Source organism: Ictalurus punctatus, chromosome 21 (genome assembly GCF_001660625.3).
Source record: "Ictalurus punctatus breed USDA103 chromosome 21, Coco_2.0, whole genome shotgun sequence".
NCBI classification, from domain to species: domain Eukaryota; kingdom Metazoa; phylum Chordata; class Actinopteri; order Siluriformes; family Ictaluridae; genus Ictalurus; species Ictalurus punctatus.
Genome location: NC_030436.2, coordinates 2,597,501 through 2,624,149, shown reverse-complemented (window position 1 = coordinate 2,624,149; position 26,649 = coordinate 2,597,501). Strand labels below are relative to the sequence as shown.

The 26,649-nt window shown below is 38.6% G+C and overlaps 2 protein-coding genes across 4 annotated transcripts in view; both read right to left on the bottom strand.

The window, feature by feature from the left end:
• Positions 1–3,820: 3,820 nt before the first annotated feature.
• On the bottom strand, positions 3,821–13,871 carry suox (sulfite oxidase). Of its 2 annotated transcripts, XM_017450713.3 has the most exons (5): positions 13,737–13,853; positions 12,515–12,594; positions 11,379–11,449; positions 10,969–11,149; positions 3,821–5,905 (listed from the first exon to the last, which is right to left on the bottom strand). In XM_017450713.3, exons 3-5 carry the CDS (start codon positions 11,435–11,437, stop codon positions 4,442–4,444), a joined length of 1,704 nt encoding a protein of 567 aa, XP_017306202.1. In that variant the 5' UTR covers positions 11,438–11,449; positions 12,515–12,594; positions 13,737–13,853; the 3' UTR covers positions 3,821–4,441. The 2 variants fall into 2 exon arrangements, with proteins under 2 accessions (XP_017306202.1, XP_017306201.1); XM_017450712.3 differs by lacking the exon at positions 12,515–12,594 and having other exon boundaries at positions 13,737–13,871.
• A 4,645-nt stretch (positions 13,872–18,516) lies between these two features.
• Positions 18,517–26,649, bottom strand: part of mcrs1 (microspherule protein 1) — a 13,582-nt gene continuing 5,449 nt past the window's right edge. For both annotated transcript variants that reach the window (XM_017451069.3, XM_017451070.3), the window contains exons 5-14: positions 25,626–25,735; positions 25,321–25,429; positions 23,844–23,982; positions 23,680–23,755; positions 23,407–23,435; positions 23,194–23,286; positions 22,956–23,038; positions 22,643–22,730; positions 22,355–22,482; positions 18,517–19,062 (exon numbers count right to left, since the gene is read on the bottom strand). In XM_017451069.3, coding sequence (XP_017306558.1) covers positions 18,976–19,062; positions 22,355–22,482; positions 22,643–22,730; positions 22,956–23,038; positions 23,194–23,286; positions 23,407–23,435; positions 23,680–23,755; positions 23,844–23,982; positions 25,321–25,429; positions 25,626–25,735 — 942 coding nt within the window. In that variant the 3' untranslated portion in view covers positions 18,517–18,975. The remainder of the gene's footprint in view (positions 19,063–22,354; positions 22,483–22,642; positions 22,731–22,955; positions 23,039–23,193; positions 23,287–23,406; positions 23,436–23,679; positions 23,756–23,843; positions 23,983–25,320; positions 25,430–25,625; positions 25,736–26,649) is intronic.

Below are 26,649 nucleotides of genomic sequence, written 5' to 3'. Positions count from 1 at the left end.
AGTATTTTATTTGCAGGATATTAAACATAATACTTTACACTGGAACCTTTATGAAATTGATGCATGCGCAATGTTTCCAACAATCAGCTTAATGGCCTTAACATCTTCTAGGCCAACTGGGTAAGAGAATCAAAGTGTTTTGTTCAGGATTTGACCCTATAAGCAGGCATAAAAGCTTGTCTAAACAAATCAAACTCTCCAAAACGAGATTGGAGATCCATGCTCCATGTGGTCCATAAAAGCATAATTCCATTTTGTCTGATATATGATGTGTAAGAAATAAAATATGACAGGACATGCTGTTATGGGAAAATAGTCCATGATGGGGTGGTATGATACTGCATAACATGAAGTGGTTTTTATTCCTCTTATAAGAGCAATTTGCAAGAACAACTCTATCACACTTTATAACCATTTATAGTTACATTTAATTTTGCAGAAGAAACAGTTCCTAGTTACATTATACTAACAATAATCAAATAGTCTTTGTAAACAGTCGTTCCCTCACCAGCCTTGAAGTTGAAGTTAATGAGATAATAAAAAAATGCAGTTAGTCATGTTATCCAGAAGCCAGAAAGTGTAAACTCCTGTGCCCAGACATTGCTCATGTATCATAAAACTTACTGTTACTCAAGACTCTTTCCATAAAGGTTAAATAAATGCTTCCGTATATAAAATTACACCAAATCAATATTTTTATTTTTATTAAATAACATTTTTAAAATCATTAATTTATTAGACATAAAATTCCCTTTGAATGAGTGGTTACTATAGAAGTGATTGATTCTATATGATTCGAATCACCGGTGGAATCACAGCTGGAACTACTGTAAGAGCTGCTGTTGTACAAAATTAATCAAAATCTTCTGACCAATCGGATTAGAGAATTCAACAACTCTGTGGTATACTGTGAATGTGCTGCGTAAATGCAGCTTTCCACATGCTTCTATAGGCACACTTACTGTATTCTGTTTAAACATACAATGGATATAAAAAGTCTACACACACCTGTTAAAATGGCAGGTTTTTGTGATGTCAAAAATAAAATAAATAAAAAATGAACCAAGATAAATCATGCCAGAATTTTTTTTTTCCCGCCCTCAATGTGAAATTACGACATATAAAAATTTTTTCATGAAAAACAAAAACATTTTAAGGGGAAAATAGGAAAGAAAACAAAAACAAAAAACCCAACAACTTAAAATAACCTAATTGCATAAGTGTGTATACCCTTTTATAATTGGGGGTGTGGCTGTGTTCAGAATGAACCAATCATGTTCAAAAATAATCATCATACAGCTGTCATCAACGAAATGATTTATTTCCATGGACTTAAGTGACTTTACTTAGCTTAAAAAAAAAAAAAAAAAAAGGGCACTTTCAGAAAGTGAGACAGTGAAGAGATATTGTGAGCCAAATATTCAGATGAAATGTAAATAGGTATCCCCATTGTGGATAGCTAACACAACAAATCCTGTTGAGTTAGCTCTGTTTTGATTCAAAACACGTAAAGCTGTTATCGTAATGCTAGCTGTAATCTCAACCCTAACAAACTCACCCCTTTTGCTTCCTAAACAGATAGTACTTCTGCTGATTATGTATATACAGTATGTATATACAGTGATGTGCAAGTCTTAGGCACACCAATTTGTTTTAATACTAATTTTGTAAATTGTTTATTTTATGACTTTATGACTGCATTATTGAGTCAGTAAAAACATTGTTTTCCAAACATTACTTTTCCAACCAAAATTAAATGTTACAGAAAGAAAAAAAAAAAAAAAAGTATGCCAGTAAAGAACATAGCATATAGCATAATAGACCACTTTCAGACTAAATAAAATGCAGGCTATAAGGGATTACCTGCAAAAACAGGAGGAAGTGTGACAGTCAAAGACCCCGGAAGACCTGCCAAGGTTCTCCAAGATGATAAGAAAAATTTACCAGCCAATTTCCTGTAAAACTACACAAATTATAGATGAGACAAATGACACGAGGTTGTCACACCAAATAGTGACTTTTAGTTTAGTTCTGTTTACTGTGCTTTATAGAAGTTTTTTTGTGTGTGTGTGTGTGTGTGTGTGTGTGTGTTGAAGTAAAAAAAATTTTTTTTAATCATATTTACTTTAGAGAATTTCTTCATGCTAAGATTTTGCACAGTACTGTCTATTGTATAGTAAATCACAGCACCTAATGAGAACATAAATTAGCTGGAAGAAGTGGTGCATGGCTTTAAACAGGGATGTACAGCGTGACTGCTTTGCTTGCATTAATGATTAAAAATAATCTGATTTAAGATGAATATTACTTCACTTGCACACACGCGAACATTCACATTTCCATCACTGAGGTGTCCTAAATCAGCAAAAGAAACAAATGACAAGCATCACCTACATACTAGTTGGAGTACCTTAACACTGGTGCGGTGTAAATTGTGAATGGAATGAAATCGTGTGCTTGTTTCTCTAGCTAGGGTAAACGAGATTGGGAAAATTAACTACAAATGAAAGTTTTTCAGTACTAAATGTTACCTTGACTCGCCATCATCTTGGAACCTCATCCCCCAGTTAGAAAAGACTCCGTTTATAGGATGATGAGTCACTTTCAGCATCTAATGTTTTAACAGTTACGGCAAGTGTTCGTGCAGCTGACACAAAAATCTAACTACAACTGGTTAAAAATTTCACTTGGGGTTTTTATGACCAAGTCAACAAATGTTACACTATTTGACCAAAAGTTGGTGGACACCCGACCATCACACCCATGTTCCTGTTGAACATCCCATTCCAGATTTAGTCCCCCCGTTCCCCGTCCCACCCTATTGCTGTTATAATAACCTCCACTCTTCTGGGAAGGCTTTCCACTAGATTTTGGATCGTGGTTGTGGGGATTTGCCCATTAAGCCACAAGAGCATTAGTGAGGTCAGGCACTCATGTTGGGCGAGGAGGCCTGCGGCACAATCGGCATTAACAGTTCATCCTAAAGGTGATCAGTGTGGTTGTCAGGGCTCTGTGCAGGACACTAGAGTTCTTCCACTCTATGCTTGGCAAACCATGCCTTTATAGACCTCGATTTTTGTCCACAGGGGGACTGCAATGCTGGAACATGTATTGGATCCTTATTTCCAGTGAAGGGAAATTGTAATGCTACAACATGCAAATACATTCTAGACAACAGACTCTATGCACGGCATGCAGCCTATATATTTCCGGTCGAATCTCAGGAAGCTTACGGTCCTTATTCAGCCATAGCGGTCATCTTTCAATGCAGAATAATATTAATACGTTTTTCTTGTTATAAAATCAAATATTAAATACATCACACTAATATAACACAAAACTTACTTAGTAATGAGTTCGAGTCAGTTAAAACACCTCAGACATGAGGGTATTTCTTCCCGGCATTGCTGAATCCCATTTTGTGAGGCTTCCCAAAGGTTTAACTCTGTGCTGAGCTTTCACACTTTCAGAGAACATAAAACCTTGACAGTGAGCGTCATACACCAAAAGCACAGGATGTAAATGCACTCCGTGAGAAAAACGTGGACGTGACCATGCATCGAGTTCACTGTACGCTTGCAACTTTGTGGCAACGGTTTGGAGAAGGCCCACATATGGGTGTGATGATCAGATGCCCACACTCTTGGCCATGTAGTGCATGTTTTCTATGGAAGATGCCCTATTTTACGATATCTGTAAAATGTCTGAAGAGAGAAGATCCATATTCTTTGCAGTTCCTAAATAACTGACTTTTAAACCACCAGGCACTTTAGACATTTGCTAAACAACATCTATTGCCCCATTCTACAAAGAAAGCCAATTTCACAGACATTACACTTTTTATTTGAGAGACACATTAGGTGATTTAGAAGTGAGGCTGAATGCCATTTAACCACACTTGAGAAGGATTTTGTTCAATGGCCCAGCAGTAACTATTTGGCAGTGCTGAAACATGAATTCAAAACCTTCCTGTCACTAGCACAGGACCGTAACTGTTTCAACACATTATTCTTTCTAAGCCAATCCTGCGTGCACTGAATGAAATATCTAGAACAATGAAAATGATATCTTGCCACATTTTTGTGAGTACAGTTGTGTGAGAGTGTATGGATACTACAGTTATGTACAGAAGTCCCAAATGTACGGATGCATATGAATAAGAATTGGCAAAGATAAACTGAAAAACGACGTAAGAAGTGACGCAAATAGGATTTCCCATCGTGCATAGTCAACACGAAATATGTAAAGTTGTGATTGTAATGTTGGTTGTGAACTCAAAACCTCAAGCTCATCCAGCTTTGTGGCCTGTTCATTGAAATGATGCCTAAATCAACATTTCAAGCTGTCATAGTGGAACACCTAAACACTTGGAGCCATATAAAGTATGACAAATTTGTTTCCCTGAGTAAACTTTCACTACTTTGGGTTTTCATCCAAAGCCTCATTTCACTTTCACCCTGACTCGATGCCAAGCGTTGCTAAGAACACCTCTCAAGTTCCAAATAGGTGGCATAGAGTCTGGTTGGGTATTGTAACTACTGTCGACTGCTTTGCAAACAACCTCCAGCTCCTGAACTCCTTCTGGTAATGGAATTGTTATTTCCCAAAATTTCCAGGCCCAAGCTCGACCAGGTGGAGGAGAAGGTGCAGAAATTTCTCTTTCCTCGCTATTCTGTAGTTTGGCCACATGCCACGTCTTCCCTCCATCCAATGAGACGTCGACCCTCACGACCTCCCTTCCTCCACCGCTCCAGGTATAACCTTTAACAGTCAAGTTCTCCATGTCTCGGTCTACTGAGGAACCATCTGTCAGATTTGTAATGGCTGACTGAATAGGGAGCTCCTGGATGGAAGGGGCTGATTTAAAGTCCACTGTGTCCCAATCAGTGCCTGGTGAAAAGCCTTTGTAGTCATTCTGCTGCCAGTGACTCTGACTTTCCTCTTCGCTAATGATTATCTTGCCGAGCCATTTGACATTTCGGGCTCCAACAACTCCAGGAACAATGACCCGGACGGGGAAGCCATGATCAGCAGGGAGATCCTCTCCATTCATTTCGTATGCTAACAGGACATCTCCCTCTTCACTCATGGCCTTGTTTAACGGGATCGATGCTCCATATGCTGTACCAGTCACATCCGCATCTAAACCTTCAAACTGCACATGCCGTGCTTTAGCTGCCACTTCTGGACCAAAGCCGTAATGGTACAGTACATCTCTCAGATAAGCACCCGACCATGTAGCATTACTGATCGCTGCAATTCCCCAGTTTAGACCTTTGACCTGCTTCACTTTGTTCATCTCAGAACGACGGTTCCCAGCACACTGGAGGGTGGCCATTATTGTATGTTTAGGAAAATGAGACTTAAGATCATCCAAAGTCAGAGACACAGTACCGCCAGGCAGGCCCTCAATTTTCAGCCTGTACGTTTTAGGATCCACACGGGGAACAGGAAGGTGGTTTCGCTTGAAAAAGATGGCAGAAGGGGTGATGTAACTATCAGTAAGTATGGCAGGCGGTGGTTCAGCATTGAAGGGTTTTAAACTGTTCACAATGAGAGCAGGATGACGAGCAGGGTCAGTAGAATAAGGATCTGCTGTTTCAGTGTCCTCCTTCTTGTTGTCCTCTGCTCGAAGAATGCCAATTTTATACTCAGACAGAATTTCCAGAATATGCTCTTGACCGTGAACAGCATAAAGTGCCCAAAAGGGTTCTAAAGCCTTACCCGCGGCTAGAAGGATTTTGTCGCCGCCCGGATGGATGGCCACAAAGTCAGTGATATCATAGACGCCTCCTTTGTAAGTGACCCATACGCCCTTTTCAACGGAGCAATGTTTTATAACTTCTTCCTGGCTGTAAACTGGTAGGGAGTTTGTCCGAGTCACCGGAATCGTCGCCTGCTCTGCCTAGAGAATGAATTGAGAACAAAGACGAAATGAGAAATGATTTGACGACATGGAGGCACTGCTTTGACAGAAAGTACACATGACTCAGTAGTTTGCCTTTTTCATTAGGTAGGAGTTTATTGCAGTACAGTATTGTATAGTGCACAAAGTTTTTGATGTAATTATATTCTACAAGGTCTCATACAACGTCTCAATCTGTGATCCATTAATTTTGAATAGCAACATGATAGGAGGAAGGATTGGAGGAAAGTTGGACTTTGTGTGGCTCCCTCTCATTTGTCATCTTTTTTTTCTAATTTGAAGGCAGTAGCATAATGACACACCAAAGGTTCTGCTTTGACAGAAGGACATTCACTGCATTTTTTTCCTCACAAATTTAAACACCCAGATGCCCTTTAGACTCTAAGCTTTTATTCTATCTAATCTTTCTATCTATCTAATCAACTCTATAACGATTGGCTCACTATGTATCATTCAGACTTGCTTTCTCAAGCCAACATCAAAGTCTCTTGTGACAAACTTTACCTAACTAGTTAGTTATTGCAATAAACCTATTCAGACAGATACATTTTCTGCTTAAATTATGCAAAGTCTCAACAGTCAGTCTAAAGTCAGAAAACACGAGTTTATTGCCACAAACCACAATGCCACACCCTTCCATATTTCAGGCTCAATTATCTTGGTGGGTGTATCCACATCAGATGCTTACACGTTAGAAAAAATAGAACCATTTCCTTTAGGTTAAATAATAACACCGGAATAAGAATCAGCAGCACAGTCAGACAAACAACAGCCATTTCTGAACAAAACCAGCTACTTAGGCTTCAGTCTTTGAGTGCACGTAAACCTTCACTTCCGCTAACCTGCTAGATGTTGAGTTTGAATCCCAGGACTACTCGGTTATCTTCCTAGACTGGATTCTGAATTAGCTGCAAGCAGATTTGGTTGAGAAAAAACATTTCAGATGAGAAATAAGGTTCCCCTGCCTTTCTCACATGTTTGGGAAGCTCCTGCTAAGGCCGCCTTCTTATTACCAGTGAAACTGTAATAGACAGAGTATTCTATATGTGCAGACACTATATTTTCAGAAGCATTACAGCTCAGACAAAAGAACCAAGTTTGGACAAATGATGCATTCATTAACTAGTCCACTTGCCCTGTGGATGCTCCTATGTGCTTGCTCATTGTTATGTTTTGGTTGCCTGGATTTATTTATTGTTATTTTAATGCCATGTCAGCATCATTTTCATGGCAAGAGCGAAACAGTGCAGTTTTGATCTAGCCAACATAAAACAGCTGGATCAACCTTGGATATTTTTCCTCCTGCTTTCAGCACCATTTCCTTCAATATACTGTTGTACCAGTATAATGAAGCATCTGCCAGACCATACACACTTTTTGAGCTTCCATAAATGTTCCTTCACAGGTAGCCTCAAGAGGAGGCCGGATGTATAGATCATGTGACAGTTCTATTCCCTGTAGAAATGCAGATTTTATATCCATGGAATGAAGTGTCCACTGTCTTTGACAAAAACAAGCAGTCGAAGAGACTCTGAAGTAAATGTGGGCGAATCCTTTTGCAGCTCTAACACCTCTAACTCCTCAAAACCCTTAACCATGCTTTCGGTACCAGTCCAGAGAGTGTTTCCTTGAGGGTGTCTCCAAGTCTTTTTCCTTGTTTGGCTAGGTCAAAAGGATAGATCTTTTGTTACCCATACATCCTCAATCACATTTGTGGGATTAACATCAGTAACAGTGGGTTCTATCTGAAGACTCTCTAAACTTGATCGGTCAACTGAATCTTTATTGCCTACAACATGCGGCCTATGGCCCAATGAGCAGCAGTTAATACCAGGAGCTTTGCATGCACGCCCTAGTACTTCGCTGTGTGCAAAGCCCCAGTGTCTCTGTATTTCAGAACTTACCCTGTTTACAGACGGACATCAGTTCCCTGCTCTGTATCAATACGTGTACCTATGTCATCACTTGCGTGCTGCGCTGCTTCATTCTACCCCTGTGTGCATCGAACTCTGCTGCATCTCGTTAGTTTCTGTTCCCTCCATGTTGCTGACTGCAGCTCCTGTCATATCCTGTCTTTGCACAGTGTCATTTTGGGCATAATCCTTTATGACATGTTGATCTCCGCTCTCTGTATTTACTTTTCTTAGTCTGAGGTAGTGTACTCTAATGCAGGTTCCTCAATGTCTGACAAACACCACTGCAACATCCTGGCCAATGCCAACTACTGGTCCTTTCCACTCTGGACGATAAACTCTCTTGCAGTACACTTCGTCACCCATTTCATATTTCTCATGTGTCTGACGCAGTTGTTTACACAGTGCTGTCCGTATTCTTTCTGAACATTCTGCTTCTGTGAAAGCCTTTCTTGATGCATGTAAAGCAGAAGTCAGGATGCTGCCTGCACCAAACCTTGTGAACTGGTCAATAACGTGGAACCACACCTTGTTCAAGTTCATGCAGATCTACTGCAAGTTTTATTATACCGAGATGCCAGTGGTAGGCCGAAAGCAGGCTTCGGTTTTGGTCTTACTGTATCTCGGACACGTTTCACATTCACTCACAATTTTGTCCAGAATGACACTACATTCAGTATCTTTATTGCCTGAGATTCAGGAGCCTCTGCAGTCTGTCAGCAGAAGCAGGACCAAATTGTCTGTGAAGCTTCATCAGAATTTTGTGGTTTTCTGCTGAGCTATTTTTTTCTGAGATTGTCAGGATTTCCTCATCACACTGCCTTTGTACATCCTCATTCTTTTGTTCCTTTAGAGTGACATCATCAGCAGCTATCAAGACAGTCATCATCTTGATTGTTTTTTTTTCTTCTTTTTTTCCGTTATTGTCCATAATGTTTACACAGTAATAACCAGAGCTTGTAAAGTCAGGTTTTACAGGTTGACTAAACATCACTGCACTGTCATTCTCCATAACCAGCACTGTCCGTGCTCTTTTCATGAATGCCTTGCTCAAAAGTAGTGAAATCTTTGCTGGGGACAACTTCAGTTTCAATATGACACTTTCTGTGTCCAATTTTTGCAGGAATTTTCAACTTTCTGGTGGAAAAGACCACTTTTCCATCCCCAAACTTAAAGGGTCTATGACTGTGTTTCTGCCTTCCTCAGTTATTTTTTTAAAATCTCGTTTTGGCTCAGTTCATTGATGTCGCTATTTAGCCATTCCTGTCCACACACAGTCTGTATGCATGCAGTGTCTATTGTTGCTGAGCCAAAACATTCTGTCAAAGATTTCTGCTCCAGTGGGCGACTCTTTTGCCTACAGAGTAATGTTGCACTTGTCTAGATCATGTTTTACAATCTTCAGTCAGTTTGACTTGCTCACCTCTGTGTGGACAGTCCTTGACCTAGTGGAATATGCTTTGATAAACAGCACATTTTGATCTGCATCTATACCTGTACAGAGGGTAAGTGCCAGGCAGTGGTGCCTTTTGTTGATCATTTTGCAACCATGACTTACTCCTCTGTTACATACGCAGTTTCCTAGTTAATCCCCACTGCAGAAGCAGACTTTCCTCTGAAAATCCTCTTCAGTGCTGACTTCAATGATGTGAAAGTTAAAGTCAAACTGTCGGTCTTTCACTTCCAAGCATGCAGTGTTCAGCAGTACGGCACCTGGAAGCTCCATCTTGTATTTACGCATCCATGAGTACCGCTGTTCAAAACTGATTATATAACCTGTCATGGAAACACTGCTATCTTTCATAAGCCGGTCAAAGTTAGAGTAAGCCTCATAAGTTCGGTCCTTCTATTTTTGAGAAACAAATCATCGGGTTTCACTTGCACATCAGGAAAGTTAAATGAATTAGTAATATAATGTGGGCAGTGTTAACAGGCTGAGGTAAATTCGTTAGCGTTAGCTTGGCCGGCTAAGGCATGATGGAGATCACAAAAAAGGTTTCAAACTCTGTCAACTGTTTTCTTGTTTAAACCTTCAAAAGGTTAACAAGTTATTCGGGTATTGTTAAACAAGTCCTGTTTAACCAAGGTTTAATACTTTAAAAGAGCCGACGCGCTGTCTTCTGCCATCTTATTTTCTGAGCTCGTCGCATAGTGTCCATCGGTTGCATACTGCAAAATCTCCCCTGAAGCAGTACGCCATCTGGGTATTTCTCGCCTAAGGTTTCTCGCCTACTGAGAATTCGGACATACTACCCCTCTTGCATACTGCTTTTCACCTACCGTGCTGTAGGACAGTACGCGATTTCGGACGCAGCCATTGTGTGTATTGTGCTAGCATACATGCACAGAGCAAAGAGTTTTGCCACTGCATGTAGGTTAAGGACAAAATAAAATCTAAATCCAAAATGTAAAGAAGTCAGCGTGTATTCCACACGGATTTCTGCATTTTGAGGTTTCATTTTCTTCGTCTTTCCTTCAATCCCTCTGCTTCACAATATCTCTCTCTCTCTCTCTAATCAAACATCGTTAATGTGTTCCAAAGCTACTGAACGATTAGCTAGTCTGCTCTTGGTTTCCCTGATGTACAGGGGGAAAGTTCTTGCAGTATTTCATGAATTAAGAGTGAATTATGAATAGCCCTTTACTGTCTGTGATTTTACTGACTGTATTAATAAACTTGCAAGTTGAACATCTTCAGCGGTTGGATGCAAGAGTGTTGTATGTTCTATCAGACAGATCCTTTAATTCACTCGTGTTAAGCAGGATTATTTTGTCCTACCAGCTGGTTCCTTAAAAAGTCTCAGAATTGTCCTGGTGGACTATTTTAAAGTAAATTTTAAGTATAACCAATAAGAGCCAATGTTTTATTAGTGGAATGATAACCGAGTACCAAAGTAGTTCTCTATGTCTTAGTCTGTGCATCTGGTCTCTCAACAGTGCCATGGCATCATCTATGACCTTCTTAGGAAATTCACAGTCACACATATGGTTTCAAGAGTATTTCCCTTTTGTCAGAAGCAGCCTGTTTCTTTGGAAAATGTTGTGTAATATATGGCGATTTTACTATCTTTCAGCATCCATTCATGTATTTCAATAAGGCGGTCAATTCTGCTTTTAAGTCTGCTTCACCTTATTGTGATGGAGTCCATAAGCCAGTACAGCTCCAGTTCCAGCTACCAGGCCAGTTATTGCATATCTGAACCTCAATCCTCTGAATCTGGAGTACTGCTGATCTCGGTTACTTCTCCCTGAATGCAGGGCGAGAAATCCTGACCGCACAGATACTGCAGGGACACGGCTCTTCAGCTGCCTGCAGAAACACAAGGAAGTGTGTGGCCTTTCAGTAAAACAAAGAGTGTTCACTGGATGCTTTAGAATACATCTTGGATTCTGCATGACATTCAAGAACCTTTTTTATTGTACAAACTTAGAATACCAAGAAATAACAGTAAAGTCTTCTGAAAAGCTAGACAATCATAACGCCAAGTAACTAAGCCATACTCTGACGTTTTAATGGCAATACATAGGCGTAGGCATACCTTGGAGCAATGGGAAATGAAACATGGACAAAACTTTTGCAGTGTCTGAGGTGCTGCATTGCACTGGAGAGCTGTAAAAAAAAAAAAAAGAGAGAAAAAATGTTTTTTAAAAAAAAGAAAAAAAAAAAGTCCCTAGTCAACAGATTTTTAAATGATTTAAAATTATTTCTGTATTTAAACAACACATTGTGGAGACATCCAGGCTTGGTGTACTGCATAGTCTGGAGTACCTAGTCATAAGTTCCTGCGTATGTTGTCATTAAAGGACACCAATGTAGTAAAGTTATGAATGATTATAAAATATGTGACACGCCTTGTAGGAACAACTTCCAGAGGTGCTGTTAAAGAAAACAAATAAATAATAATAATTCTGACCAATCAGAATGAGATGTGAAAAGCACTGTGGCATAAAAACATATATAAAACTTCACAATGTTCCTGAATGTGCCAGGTATCACTAAGGACAACCAGAATCTCTTTTCAGGTACATGTTTTTTTTTGTGCCAAAGAACTTCTTTAATTTGGCTGCCCAGTGTGATAGGTACAGGTAAAACATGTAATAATAGATTACAATAATCTCCTACATCCTGCTCAAATGCTCATCAATCAATTTTGTAGCACATGCCCACTTTAAGAATATATACTTTATAAAAAGAGCTGCAGAACTGTTAAACCATTTAACTCATGTTACATTTGGCTGGTCTGACACAGCATGCCTTATCAGTGCATACCAGCCTACTGCTCGCTAAAACTCACAAAGTGGGAGGTGAAATAAAAAATGTATCTAATCCAAAGCAATGCAAGACTCGGTGGACTGAATATAAGCTGAGCACAAACAACGCCTGGCGTTCGCAGAAGCAGTAAACAAGAAATATTTAGTGTGCAACAATCTTAAATACTAGTATTACACAACTAACTTGGGGAAAATATAAAACTACAAAATGTCAAAGGAATCTGCCGGTGTTCCTAAATGCAAATGAGTGAAAGGTATTTTATGATGAAACATACGTGGGATTTGCACGGTAAAAAAAAACAAAAACATTTGTTTGAACATGATAATGCAGAAAAGCTCCTTCAACACACTTCCGAGACACGAGGCAGAAAAGGCACTTTCTTACGTCTCCACAGAAACGTACATTTCAGAAAGGACCGAGTCTTCAGAACAAACAGAGCAGAAGATAACAAGAGAACGCCCTTGCCAGAATGTTCCGGAAATCTGCAAACACACAAAGTTCATTTTCTCTGGACTGAAATGTAAAAACTAGCCTGTTTTTCCACCTCCATCTCCAAGATTTCTCTTTGTATATTATATTATATTTATACAACTTAATTTTCCCCAGTCTGATCTTCGATGTGAACATTAACTGAAGCTCTTGACCTGTATGTACACGATGTTATGCTTCGTTCTTCTGCCACATGATTGGATGAATGGATAACTGCATGAGGTTATGTTAAAGTGGATGGTGAGTGTATCTATACACACACACACACACAATCAGTGTCCTAGTACATGACTCAAGGACGCTTTGCAAATTTGTTTTAGTGTTGTAATGCTACAGGTTTTAAAGCAGTGAATTCCTGCATTCAAAGTCCAAATCCTGTCCAAGCTGCCTGATGTACTACATGGTATGCCAAAACTGAATTGCATGTACCAGGTTTTATTGTTTTGAAAAGGAAAAATAAAGATTTAATGTGCGTTTGTGCATAATGTCTAAAGAACTCCTTTATTGTAGAAGCCACGTATTTCATGACATAGGGAGAAACTAAACAAGAGTGAATTACGCCTACATGTACTTATATACTAGATAGTATACACTTAGGTTTTGCGCACCCTTACATTTAATACCTTAATATATACATTAACCTGAAGGACAAAGCAATGTCATTTATAGATAACTACATAGAAACAAAATATACTGAACAACCTTGAAAGAGGGAAAGGGTTGTTGTTGTTGTTATGGAAACGAACCTATGCGTCGTCGTGTATTGTTTACTACACATACTCTTTAGCAGGCTAGTGTGCAGTTTGGATGTGCGTACTATCTGAGCATACTATACAGTACAGTAAGGAAAATATACATAACGACAGCTGCATAAAGACATCACAGTTTAACTGCTAGTTTCGAAAAATTTAGAAACAAGCCAAGGATTAAATACTGACATCGTTTTAGACGGAAATAAAGTGAAACAACAAACACACACGCACACACAAAATTCGCACTAAAATGATTGACAACTTGCGGTGTAGCTAGCATGGTATTGCTCATATCCGGCCTTTGAAGTTTACACGAGGACGATGAAGATGAAGATGAAACGAAAATATTAAAGAAATAAACTGAATGTAAGAACGTCACTTACCCGTGATGTAATTGCTTCAAGCTGTTCAAAAAGTGACTGAGTGAGTGAGCGAGCGAGCGGGCGCGCGCACAGGCTTTAGGCTCCTTGATTTTAGCTACTGAACACCGAGCGCGTGGACCAGCAGCCAGTCCTCCAATCAGCACCAAACCATATGATGACGTGGAGACTCGCCTTTCCAGCTACGCCACGCCCCTCCACGCCGCTGCGTTGGGATTGGTCCAGAAGCCGCTATAGTGACAGAAAATGTCAAGCTTCGCTGTAAGGAAGATGTTTGGATAAATCCATTTATCTATTTATTTATTTATTTATTTATTTATTTATTTTTAAACGAAATTTTATGAAATCGGGACTCTTAAGAATCGAAAGCGACGAAAGTAAACGCTTGTAGATTTGCAAGGAAAGACATTTAATAATAATAATAATAATAATAATAATAATAATAATAATAATAAAATTCCTGAAAAATCTGTTTCATTAAGAGCCACACATCTTGTTTTGGACTGGAATGAAAATGAACCTTTAAGTTTTTGTTTATCCTTTCTTTTGTGTGTGTGAGAAAAAGATCTCTCAGTACATTATTAATCAAGTAATAAAATACACAATGAAAAACAAAGAATGAAAAGTTAGATTAAATAAGCAGCGAAAACTACTGATGAATTATTAAATTATCATATAATCTCATTTTAGATAGGAAATGGAAACCTTATTAGAAGAAATCACTGTGGTTGCATGAGTGACGCTGACTATGACATGAAGCTGTATTTGCAAATAATGTAACATTATAATGATGTCTAATATAAATCTAATATAAATATAATATAAATATAAAAAGTCTAATAGCAGGTGCAGTGGCTAACGGAAACAATTTAGACAATTTAGTGTTAAACAATTTAGAACATGGCAACTTTTGCTTAAACACACCCATTCTTCAAGTGATCAAAACATTGGAACATGTGACTAACAAGTGTTTCTTGTTGCCCCGGTGTGCACTGTTAGGTTAATTGTTTAAACAAATAATAACTCTGAATATCTACTGGTTTGTTTGAGCCCTGCGTTTCACCTGTGCATTTGTTGTTAAAAAGGATAAACCAGCATGAAGACCAGAGTGCTGTCTAAGGGAGAAATGCAAGTCATTTTGAAGCTGAGAAAAAAAAGGGAAAAAGCCATAGCTCAAGCATTGGGTATAACCAATACAACAATTTGGAATATCCAGAAAAAGAAAAGAAACCACTTGTGTACTAAAAACCAGACATCAGACAGGTCGGTCAAAACAGATAATAGTATGAAAACTGAAACAGCCATTCTTTATGTAGTGCAGCTGCGCATTGGCAAGACCTCATTGCCGTTTGTGCCCCTGTATCTGAGATAAGTCTTATTTATGAGCCACTAAATAATATATGACCATCTCTAATTCACTGTTTGCTTATGATAAAGTGGAAACCGTCAATGATAAACGCATAATTACTGATAACTATTACATACTGCTTTATGAATATAAATGCAGTAATTTTAATGAATGTAAGAAATGTGAACAATTCCGGTGGATCTTTTCATTTTTTTTAAAACCCTTTGTAATATTCAGGCAGCCAAAGTCCATCCAAAAGAAAGTTATAAGTAATTTAAGTAGTTTCTGTTTAGAGATAACACCGTCCCACTGTCTGTCAGAAACCACACAGATCTATTCATGTTTACCTTACAACCTGTCTGTCAGCAGTTACACTTCTGATAACAACTGGAAGGTTGTAATTGTAATTGTTTCAGAAAGCCACTTCTCAGATCTGCTCTAGGACAGGATTCTGCTTTACTCCACCTTAGAAAAGAGCGCCTACTAAATTCATGTAACACAAAGGTGTTTAGCATGCAGTTTGTATTCATAGCAAGGTTAGAACAGTAACTACAGCACAAAAATAAAGTCAAACTGGAGATACATGCAGATGGATCAGAGTCCAATCCAAACTGCAGAAGCTCTTTTATATTCTTAGGTTTGTGCATGTAGACCCTTTTCAGGCAGCCAGGTTTTTGGCAGAAATAAGAGCTGAAATCAGTAGCAGAATTCATGACGCTATCATTATGCACAAGAACCTTTGAACCACGACCCACAATACATCAGTGATCCACCAAAACTACATCTAGAGACCGGCAGAATTATTGAGGACAGTAAGCGAGAGGAAAAGAGCCCAAAGTGCACAGTTTTAGAACTGTACAGTTTAGTTGATTCTTGTGGTTGTCACGTTTCAAAATTCAACTGTTGAACTATTAATGAAAGGCATTCCTGAGAGCTTCTTAACAAAATGCTAAGTCTTTCAGCAAGCGTCAGTAGAACTGCAATTGGCAGCATTGCAGCACTGCAATTTGGTCATGCACACCTTCAGCATGCTTGGTGGCAAAAGCACCTGATAACCAAAGTAAAATCTGGAGGTTTATCATTGATGCTTTGGGGATGTTTTGTGGCTGGTGGTTCAGTGGATCTGATTATGAACAAGCATATTTCAGCCCAAAACCTGGTCACCTTTGCCAGGAGGTAAAGACATGGCCATAGATAGAGAGTTCAGCAAAATGACAAGCCAAACATGCTTCCAAATCAACACAGAAATGTTTAAAGAAAACTTTCACCCAGTTAAAGATGTTTACCCATGTGAACTGTAGAACCTGCTGTGTGAATGAGATTATTGTGACACTGAAAGCTACTCTTATCTCCTCTTGTCTGCAATTAATCTGCCACTGTTCAGTTTTTATGGTCTCGCCTGGAGGACCTCGGTAAGATGATAAGCTACTTCTTTAGGTTTAAGGCCTTCAGAATGAGTAACCTCACCCTGATCTGTACAGCTGTGACTACTGTTCTACTGTAATGTAAATAATATAAATTGAAGGTCTGAACAGGCTGGATAAATGTTTATAATCTAAACTGTTTTGGCAGTTAGGCTGGAGCAGTTATACTGAAAATTGCTTTCTCTTGGACATTTCAGGGAACATACTGCACCTGAAACAACTTGTACAATTATTTCAATTTCCCTCATCACAGTCTACCTTAGCTCACCTTCAACCACTGGATAGAGTTGCATAAGATTCACTGCAGTTTGCTTACCAGTTTTCCCACGCCTACTTGGACACATCAGACAGCACTGTAAGGATTATGTTTTTTTTTTTTTTTTTTTCTAGTGTTATTAAAACCATACAGCTTGAACTGTTAAGGGAGAAACTCAGGTTGATGCAGGTGGATGAACCCCTCATCTCATGGATAACTGGCAAAGCACAGTTTGTACTGTGTGCAGTATGGCTACAACAGGTTCCACTCCTGTCCACTAAGAACAGGAATCTGAGGCTATCATGGGCACAGGCTCACCCAAACTGGACAGTTAAAGATTATAAAAAATCAACTGGTCTCTTTCCATTCTTCAACTGTCCGGTTTCGGGGAGTCTGTGCCCATGATATACACAAATCAAACACTTTATTAGGAACACTATACTAATGCTGGGTAGGGCCTCCCTTTGCTCTCAAAACAGCCTCTTCATGGCATGGATTCCACAAGAGGTCTGATCCATGTTGACATGAATGCATCAAGCAATTACTGCAGATTTTCCAGGTGCACTTTCATGCTGCAAATCTCCCGTTCTACCACATCCCAAAGGTGTTCTATTGGATTCAGATGCGGTGACTGGGAAGGCCACTGAAGGACACTGTGACATTGTGACATGGTGCTTTATCATGCTGGAAATATCCATTAGAAGATGGGTAAATCATGGCCATGAAGGGATGCACATGGTCAGCAACAATACTCAATTAGGCTGTGGCATTCATGTGATGATTGGTTGATATTAACGAGCCCAAAGTGTGCCAAGAAAACATTCCCCACACCATTACACCACCTCCACCAGTCTGGACTGTCAACACATGGTAGGTTGGGTCCATGCTGTTGGCACCAAATTCTGACCCTACCATCTGAGTGCCTGATATTCATCAGACCAGGCTACGTTTTTACAGTCTTCAACTGTCCAGTTTTGGTGAGTCCGTGCCCTCTGCATCCTCATCTTTCTGTTCTTGGCTGACAGAAGTGGAACCAATTGTACAGAGTGGTTATCTGAGTTACTGTAACCTTTCTGTCAGCTTGAACCAGTCTGGCCCTTCTCCGCGGAACTCTCTCATCAACAAGGCTTTTCTGTCAGCAGAACCTCTGCTCACTGGATGTTTTTTCTTTATTGCGTCATTCTGAGTAAACTATTGTATGTGAAAATCCCAGATGATCAGCAGTTATAGAAATACTCAAACTAACCATCAAGCCACAGTCAAAATTTCTAACCATTCTGATGACTGATGTGAGCATTACCAGAAGCTGCTGGCTCATATCTGCAAGCCCCCTCCACAAGAGATTTCTGACTAGATTATTGGGGTTTTTTTGCAGTGATTTTTACTGTATTTATGTTATCCGTAAACGATGTTCTTAACACTAGTGTAATGCTGCAATTTCCCTTGGGATTAATAAACTATCCATCCATCCTATGATATGCCACAGTTAACAATGGGCCTGCATTGACTTGACCCAATGTTATATATAACGCTTAATCATGTCAATGCCGTGATTAATAAAAACAAGCATAGATAGTCTGGAAACTCCCTAATCAGTCATGGTTTGTTAAGGCGCTCACTGTGGTGTCAGTACAGCAAATACTGCAATAACGATAAATATTATTGACATCTGGTACACCTTAAAAGTTCTTTTGTTCTAAAGGTTTAAATTTTCACTTTCAAATAGGCAAATGAACACACAGGAAAGCTTAGCCGTTGCTTCTCATATTCAAATGTCTGTATTTTAAAATTGTAGCTTCGTCATTCATTTTCCTGAAGGAAAAAGCGCTGTGTAAAGATTACATCAAGACCTAAATCCAAACAGCAACAATTATACCAACATCAAAATCAAGCAAACATTAATAAAGATCTCTGTTAGTTCTCCAAGCTGATGTGTCTGTATTGGCTACATGTCAGATTTTGGCTATATTGTATGTTGGTACAGTTTTACAGTACTATAATATGAAAATTATTAACTGAACCTTTAGTCCAAATCCTCTGTTACGGCTCTGAAGGGGATTCTCACACTAAGTGTTTTGTTTGAGAGCCCTTTATAACCTTTCTAGAGTTAGAACAGTTGTCTGCAGGACAATCTACTGAGGCAGCAGTCCACTTTCCTGCTCAGACACACAGTGCACAAGTCCTGAGCTGACTGATCAGCTGCAGATTTGAGAATCATTGCTGGTTCAGCTTGGCTGTCTCAGCTTTGATCAGGGAGATCAGCTCCTGGTTTATGAGGAACACAAAGCGAAGCCCTGCAATCTGGACAAACAAAAGACACACTCAGTATCGCAATACTTGAAGAGGTTTTCACAATATATCAATTGACACAAAAGAGTAAAACAGCATGCAACAGTGTGTGACTATACCGTCTACCATTTTCATTTCAGTGTTTACACAAACAATTAGGGAAAACCTGACAACTCGTAAAAATAGAAACAAACAAAGAATAATGTGCTAATATCCAAACAGGTTCTTCTTCCTGTCTGGATTGAATTTTACGCAGAGATGCTGTTGGTTGTTATCAGGGTCTCTGTGACTGTTCATAATCCTTCTTAAAAACATCCAGTTGGTAAGTGTTTTATAAGTACAGGTGGAACTTTCACATATTCTAGATTCAGTACACAAACTGAAATATTTCAAGCCTTTTTTTGTTTTAATCTTGATGATTACAGCTTACAGCTCATGGAGATCAAAAATCCAGTATCTCAAAATATTAGAATATGAGAAGACCTTTAGCTTCTGCTGAAGCAACAAAAATGCGAGAGTATCAAAATAACTCGCTACTGATGGAATACGAAAATGCTCGATTGATTTTTCAGCACGTGATGCTAGGGCTGCACATTATGGTCAAAATGATAATCCCGATTATTTTGATCAATACTGAGATCACGATTATTGATTGATTTTAGGGACGACATATTTTTACTGCACTTCCACATTTAAATAAACAGACCGCTGCTTTCACCTCCATGTTGTGCTACATTCCTGATAATGTACAAATCTTTGTATCAAAATAGACTGGTCCTTAAAGTGCATCATCTCGTAGAAGCAAAATATAAATAAAATTGTACCCAAAATATAGGATAAGTAAAAATAAAAAAGCCATCAACTAAATGAAAATATGCATCAAATATAACAATATTCAACCAAATGAAAACAATTCAGGCGAATGCAGAGAAGTCAATAACAGTGTTTACAGGAGGAGAGACGCAAGACAATTTATTTGCCCCTAATTACAAAAAGTTATGAGCACAGTTGAAGTTTAGGGTGTTTTTTTTTTTTTTTTTAATTTGTAATTAAAATTATTATAATTTTTTTTTTTTTTTAGAGATGGTAATGTTAATGTGCCACAATATAACAAGTAGGCATGAGAAAACTTGATCTGGTCAGTTATAACAGAATTTAGGAACATGGTGTGAGCCATGACACATTAATTTACCTTCTGATAAACTACATTTAATATTTTCAGTTAGTTTTACAGACTATATGCAAAAACAACCGTTAACCTGTTCACCTTGTAAACAAATACAATAAACCTCAATGTTCAGTGTTTGCAGTCTGCTCCTCTTAAATGTATTTAAAGCTAGACTATTAGACATTTTCCACTGTCATGGTTCTGGGCTGGAGTCAGTTCTCGACCCGCTCTGTGTATATTGTGTATATATCTGAATAATCTCATATAGGATGTGATTGGGCGAGTCCATTTACTCATCAGATGCAAAGCACTTTAGTTTAATGGTGTTCATTAGGGAAGCTCCGATCAGGATTTTTACAGCCGATACCGATCCAGATACCGATCTTTTTTGATTAAACTTTAACCAGGAGGTCTGTCATAAACAGTTAAATGTAAGCTCTCTGCTCATGGTCACTGTTAATGGAGTTAAAATAATAGCAATGACAAATACTGTTGGTTAATTGATACAAGCATTAACAAGCATAAAACATTTATTTTAAAATATCTTAAACAATAAAGAATCCTAATTAAAAGTAGATTAACACAATCATGATCCATATTAGGAAAAAGGCTAATAGTCTTCTAAGGAAATAGCAAACTAAGCTTAACGTCAAATTGATATTAAATGCAACCCATAGTAATTAAACATTATTTCATTTCTCATTTTATTGATATTTTATGAGTTTATTATAATATCTATTTTTGTATTAAATTATTTATTTATAACTAAGCACATTTTCTCTTTACATTTTATTAGTCTTCTGTTTGTTTGTTTATCAGTTTTAGATTGGTTCCCCAGTACAGTGTTGCCATGTCTGCTTGATAATAGTGCTTTTTGGGGGATTTAAATCAAAACATGAGAACTGGAGCTGACTTTTCTAGTGATATCTGGCAACCTGAAGTTTAAATGAAGTGAATATGCTATGCATTAGATTTTGTGAAGAGCGTGAAGGAGAGCAGCACCGTACTCCTTCGGAACAGTTGCTACTCTTGATTATGATCGGTGAGGAATTGTTTCATAAAGAAGTTTGAATTAAACCCACCTTGTAGCGTTAGCATTATTATTAATTTACCTCTGTGTCTACACGAGCAGGTGAAAGTTCAGGTCATTTTGCGGGATCAATAAAAGATGGCGGATTGTGAGATCGGGAAGTTGAAGATGATGTACAGAGTTACTCTTGTCATCATTATGGCTTCTCTGCAGTATTTACACACTTGTTCGGTTGACTGAGGAGATGAAAAGCAGTGCGAAAGTAACTGTTGCATGGTGTAGATGCATTTTGGACTTCCTGTAGTTTTTATTCCGATTGTATTATACAATGCCGAACAGGTCAAATAAATATTTATTCGCAGTCGCACAAAGTACTTTTCAGTCACAAACGCGAGTGAAATGGTCGCACTGTAGAGCCCTGAGTTTATCTGCAAAGTTTTTTCCCGTTCAGAGTAATGACGTTTAATGTCCCTGACAACCTCTGTAGTGCCGTTTAGCATCATTTTAGTTTCATGATTTCCCCTCACACAAAGCGCTGGAGCTCAAAGCGAAGCTAGCCGCTCGAGCGCTAAAATGCTAACTCCGTTTAAGGGTTTTGGCAGTACAAAATGACGTCATCCCTGCGCCACTCTATGGTGATTGGCTGTAAGTTTAGGAAGCACTTGATTTGATATGCAGCGGAATTTTCTATGAGCGGAAGACGAACTTTAAACGTCAATATCACAGTCGATCATGTTCATTTAATCGTGGGGGGTCAAAATCGTAATCGCGATCGATTTCCAATTAATTGTGCAGCCCTACGTGATGCTATGAATGTTTTTAATACAACAATTATAGCTTGCTCTGAAAGACCAGAACCTTCTCAATTGTGAAGCTCGTAGCCAGAAAAGTGTATGAGAGGAATAGCTGAGACTAATAATTACATTGCTTTACAGGCAGCTGTAGCCTAAATCAAGTGAGCATATGTAGACATTACACGTAGATGTTTGCATAGGTGAAATTGTGCTGAAAATGAGCCGATCTTACTTAAACAGTAAAAAAGAAAAAAAGATCCTTGCATTTCACAACACTAAGAACAATGTTCACAACTATTCATGTCTCCTCACCTCCAGCACAGAGTTGTTGTTAAGTTTCCATTTGTTACCAGTCAGGACTGGTCTGCCATCAATATAGATCGGTCTACGGCCCTCGTTCACGATGAAGAAATCGCCATTGTTTTTGAGCTTGATGATCCCTACAGTCCACATAAAACACCATCACAAAATTTAGATCAACAAATGATCTTCAAAAGGCCATAACATTCAATGCCAAGAAATATTAGGCAGGAATTCTAACATGGGTAAAAAGCAAACTGATGTTATATCATAGCAGGATCTCTTATTTCAGTTCAGTACCCTGCTGCCTGGAGATTTTCCATGCAGGTCCCTCTAAAGACAGATCCACATCTATCTGTTTGTCCTTGGTAGCACGGCCAAGGGTGATCTAAGAGGAGGCAGACAAATAATTTTTTTTCAGTGGTTATAGAACCAATAATGCAAAATGTATGCTAATTTTTATTCAAGCTAGATCCATAGCGCGAAACGGATGTCACGCAAAACAGGTTAAGTCAAGGGAAAATTCATATAAAGATTTAATAGAAAATGAATTCAAAGAAAAGAGACACAACTACATAATAACAGAGGGGAAAAAAAAGAGTGTCAAACTCACCTCTCTAGACCTCATAAGGTATCGGACCATGCGTCCTCTTAATGCAGCCAACGTCTGGTTATCAAACTCTGGTGAGTTCATGCCTACATACATATGACAGAAATTGAATACATACTGCGAGTAAGAAGATGCAGTATGGATTTCCAAAGGTTGTATGAAGTAATAAAACAATCCGGCATGTTGAAATGGCATGATTATCTGTTTGGTAGCTTAGCATTGCTGTTAATGTGTGACTGACCAGTGATGCTGTCCACCAAGACCTGCCAGCGTGGAAGCTCCTGCTCCAACTGCCTTATCTCCCTCTTCTGGTGCCGATCTGCAACCATCAATTCTACACAGAGAACAGTGATTGCAGAATTAATGAGTCATGGATAAACAAAAATGGGCAGGAAGAGCAAAAATAAATACTTAAGATTGACGAGAGAGCATGAATGGAGTGACACCAACTCACCATGCTCCAGTACTTCATCTCTGCTGTCCCTAATATAAACACACCCAGTCAATATAACAATGAAAGAAAAAAAAAAAGAAGCTAAAGATTTAATTAAAAGTGCAACTGAGCTGAAAATATAGCTAAACTATTTTATTTCTACACATTGTAGAAATACTTTTATTAAAGTCAGACTATTGGAAAGCGCTAGTTCTCTAGTTCAAGGCAACATTTAAATGCAAGTTCAACAGTGTAGAAATATTCGTATGCACTGAGTGTGATGCGTGCTATTACTTCAGCTTGGAATCGTCGACCATCTGCTCAGCATCTGAGAAGTTAAGAACCTGATCTGCTTTGGGCAGAGGCTGAACTGGAGAGAAAAATAAAAAGATGTGGAATCACCATGAGTGTCATGGGTTAAAAGGGTTCTCAGGTGCAGGAATTTACTGCATGCTCACCACTTTGGTCATCCAGTAAGTAGTACTGTTTGAGCAGCTGCCAGTGTACCAGCAAACTCTTAGCAGTGCGGGATGGGTAGAAAATGTTGGGGTGCTTATTCAGCAAGTCCTGGAAAGCCTCCAGTTTTGGCTGACTGTTCTGCTCCACACACAGGAAGAATGAAATGATTGAACAAATCATAAACATGCACAGAAAAGGTGTGCAAATGACAACATGGATCAACCAAGAAGAGATGGAGGTAATGCAGAAATAACACAATATGTATATGAGCAGGTTTGGCAATTCAGTCTGGAAATACAAAATGTGAATCAACACACGGTAAACATACTCCATATTCCTCACCTACCTCAGTAAACAAACACAAATAGTGATATAAAATCATGCATTGCCATTTCAGCAACAAGGTTACGGGTTTTTCATTTACATTTGCGAAACACACTCATCATATTTCTCAAATGCGGACAAAATAAAAACCCAGGCAGCTTGTCAAGCTGACAAGCAGACACAGGGCTATCGTTTCTTTCTTTTAATTAATCAGTGCCCAGGGGACAAGCTACTCCTTTGTTTCGTATATGGAAGTAACCAGCAGTGGGGTTTTCATCTGTCCTGAGAGCAAAATACTTGCTCCCTATTAGCTTTCACTGATAAAGAAAAATCGGATATAATCTGATTTAATTTCATACATCTGCAGCTAAGCTCCGCAATCCCACCACCTGCTGGAGTGTATTTCCTGGCGATTAGTGTTTGATCTGTAGTAGGTTCAGTAGGATGTTGATTTAACCAGAGGAAGAAAAACCCTACTTATGTTCTGACTGTTGCCGAACAAACATTTTCTTTTGCTCTGCATGTTTAATACACTTTAGGGTGATGTGACGCATTTTGATGCTATAAATAGAACGCCATTCAAAGGAATTCATCTAGTCCTTCGTTTTCCTTACTCCATTTTAATACTTAACTAAATAAAATCACTATAATACTGTAATGACATTACTTTAAGTGTCAATTTTTTTATCCTAGTCAATTAGGTTCCTAGGGAACCACACGTGCAAGCATATTACCTGATACCTGAGCTTTCACCTGATTGGTGGGCTAGATACTTAATTTATAATTTGTCCACTCCAACAGACAATGTCCGAGGATGAGCTCTAGTTGCTGGTAAGAGCTATTTTTATTAGTTGGATACATAAACAACAGTATAAACTTACATTAGCGGTGGTTATATGCCCATCACCGTTCGTAAATAGAGATTTACAAGCACAAAGTGTGTACTGTTCAATTTGTGTACTAAATCTTCTCTACACTTTTGAACATTGGCAATATTCAGGGTCTACAGGGAACTCAGATTAATGCTGTTGCTTTGTGTACCTGCATGTTTGCTCGTTGTCCAATTTCTATTCTGGGGTCTGATTTTTTTAAAAAAAATTTTTTACTTTGGCCAAGTGAACATGTTCTGGGGGAAAAAACCTGCTGACTCACAGAGCTGATCTTGGCGAGCAGAGCCTCTTCGACCTGGCTGAACAGAGCTTTGCTCTGAATGGCGGCGATGGCCTCAGGGTGGAGCTGCCTCATGGCCTGCCACGCTAGCCTGAACACAACACGAATAATCAAAGATACATTCATCATGGTAGAAATGAAAAGAGACAAGAATGTTGCACACTAACTGCAGTTCAAATTCTCTGCCTACAAGAGGATATGAAAACATTTTTGTCTGGTAAAGCCAGGCAAGCTGTAACGTGAATTAAATCAGTCCACGGCGAAAGGCATTTTTTCACTGCGCTTACTTGGATATGACGGGGTCGTAGAGCAGAGCATACCACCGCTCCTGAATCTCTCTCAGTGTGAACCGGCAGCTGAACTTCACTCCCAGATGAACGGAGGTGAGATCTGTAGTCTGAAGAGCAACACACATACAGCATATGGTACATGTGCACTTGAGTCTACTAACAAAGATTATAAATTCTTTTCCTACTCACTCACATTTATTCAGTCCCATCTATATACAAAACCCATCTAAACACATAATAAAGTGCTAATTAGGCAGCTTCTTAACTAGCTAGTAAATATTCATAACATGGGAAACACACAACGTATGTCTGTTTTCACATTTCATCTTACCGTTACACTGAAATTTGGGTAATTATGTTTAGTTTCGTTACGTTTAGTTTGTGTGTTTTCCTTACTGCACATTCAAACTATACAAAAATGGAACCAACAAAACTTTGAGATCTACATTTTGAAAGATGGCTGTGAACAGTCACAGTCAAAGTGACGGCATCAATATTACAGCATGGAAAGTGGTTATACGATTATTAAGTCCAACAGGAAAACGTGGTCTGATGAGCTCTTTAGATAACCAGCTCATCTCATCGAAGATTAAATCAGTGTCCTCACTGCTGTCCGCCTTCATTTCCCCCATGTTCCAACAACAAAGAATATTACAAAACACCATAAGCTCCTGGTAGTGCTAATATTTTTCAAGTACCAAAAAACATCCACTAAAAACTTTTACAGGATTTGTACAGATGCTTCATGAAATGAATTAACAGAACTTTAAGCACTACTTTTTTGTTTTCAAGGACTATACAAGAGATATCATTGAAACATACTCTCTATTTCTTCTTTTTAAATGTAAATTTTTATATATAATTAATAGTAATAGTAATAATAATAATAATAATAATAATAATAATAATTAAACACAAAAATTTTTATATAATTTTATTCAAATTTTCCAGCCTCTCTCGAGTAAACTTGCATTTTCCAGGGATTGATTCTTCTTCAGTATAATATCAATATCCTCCGGGT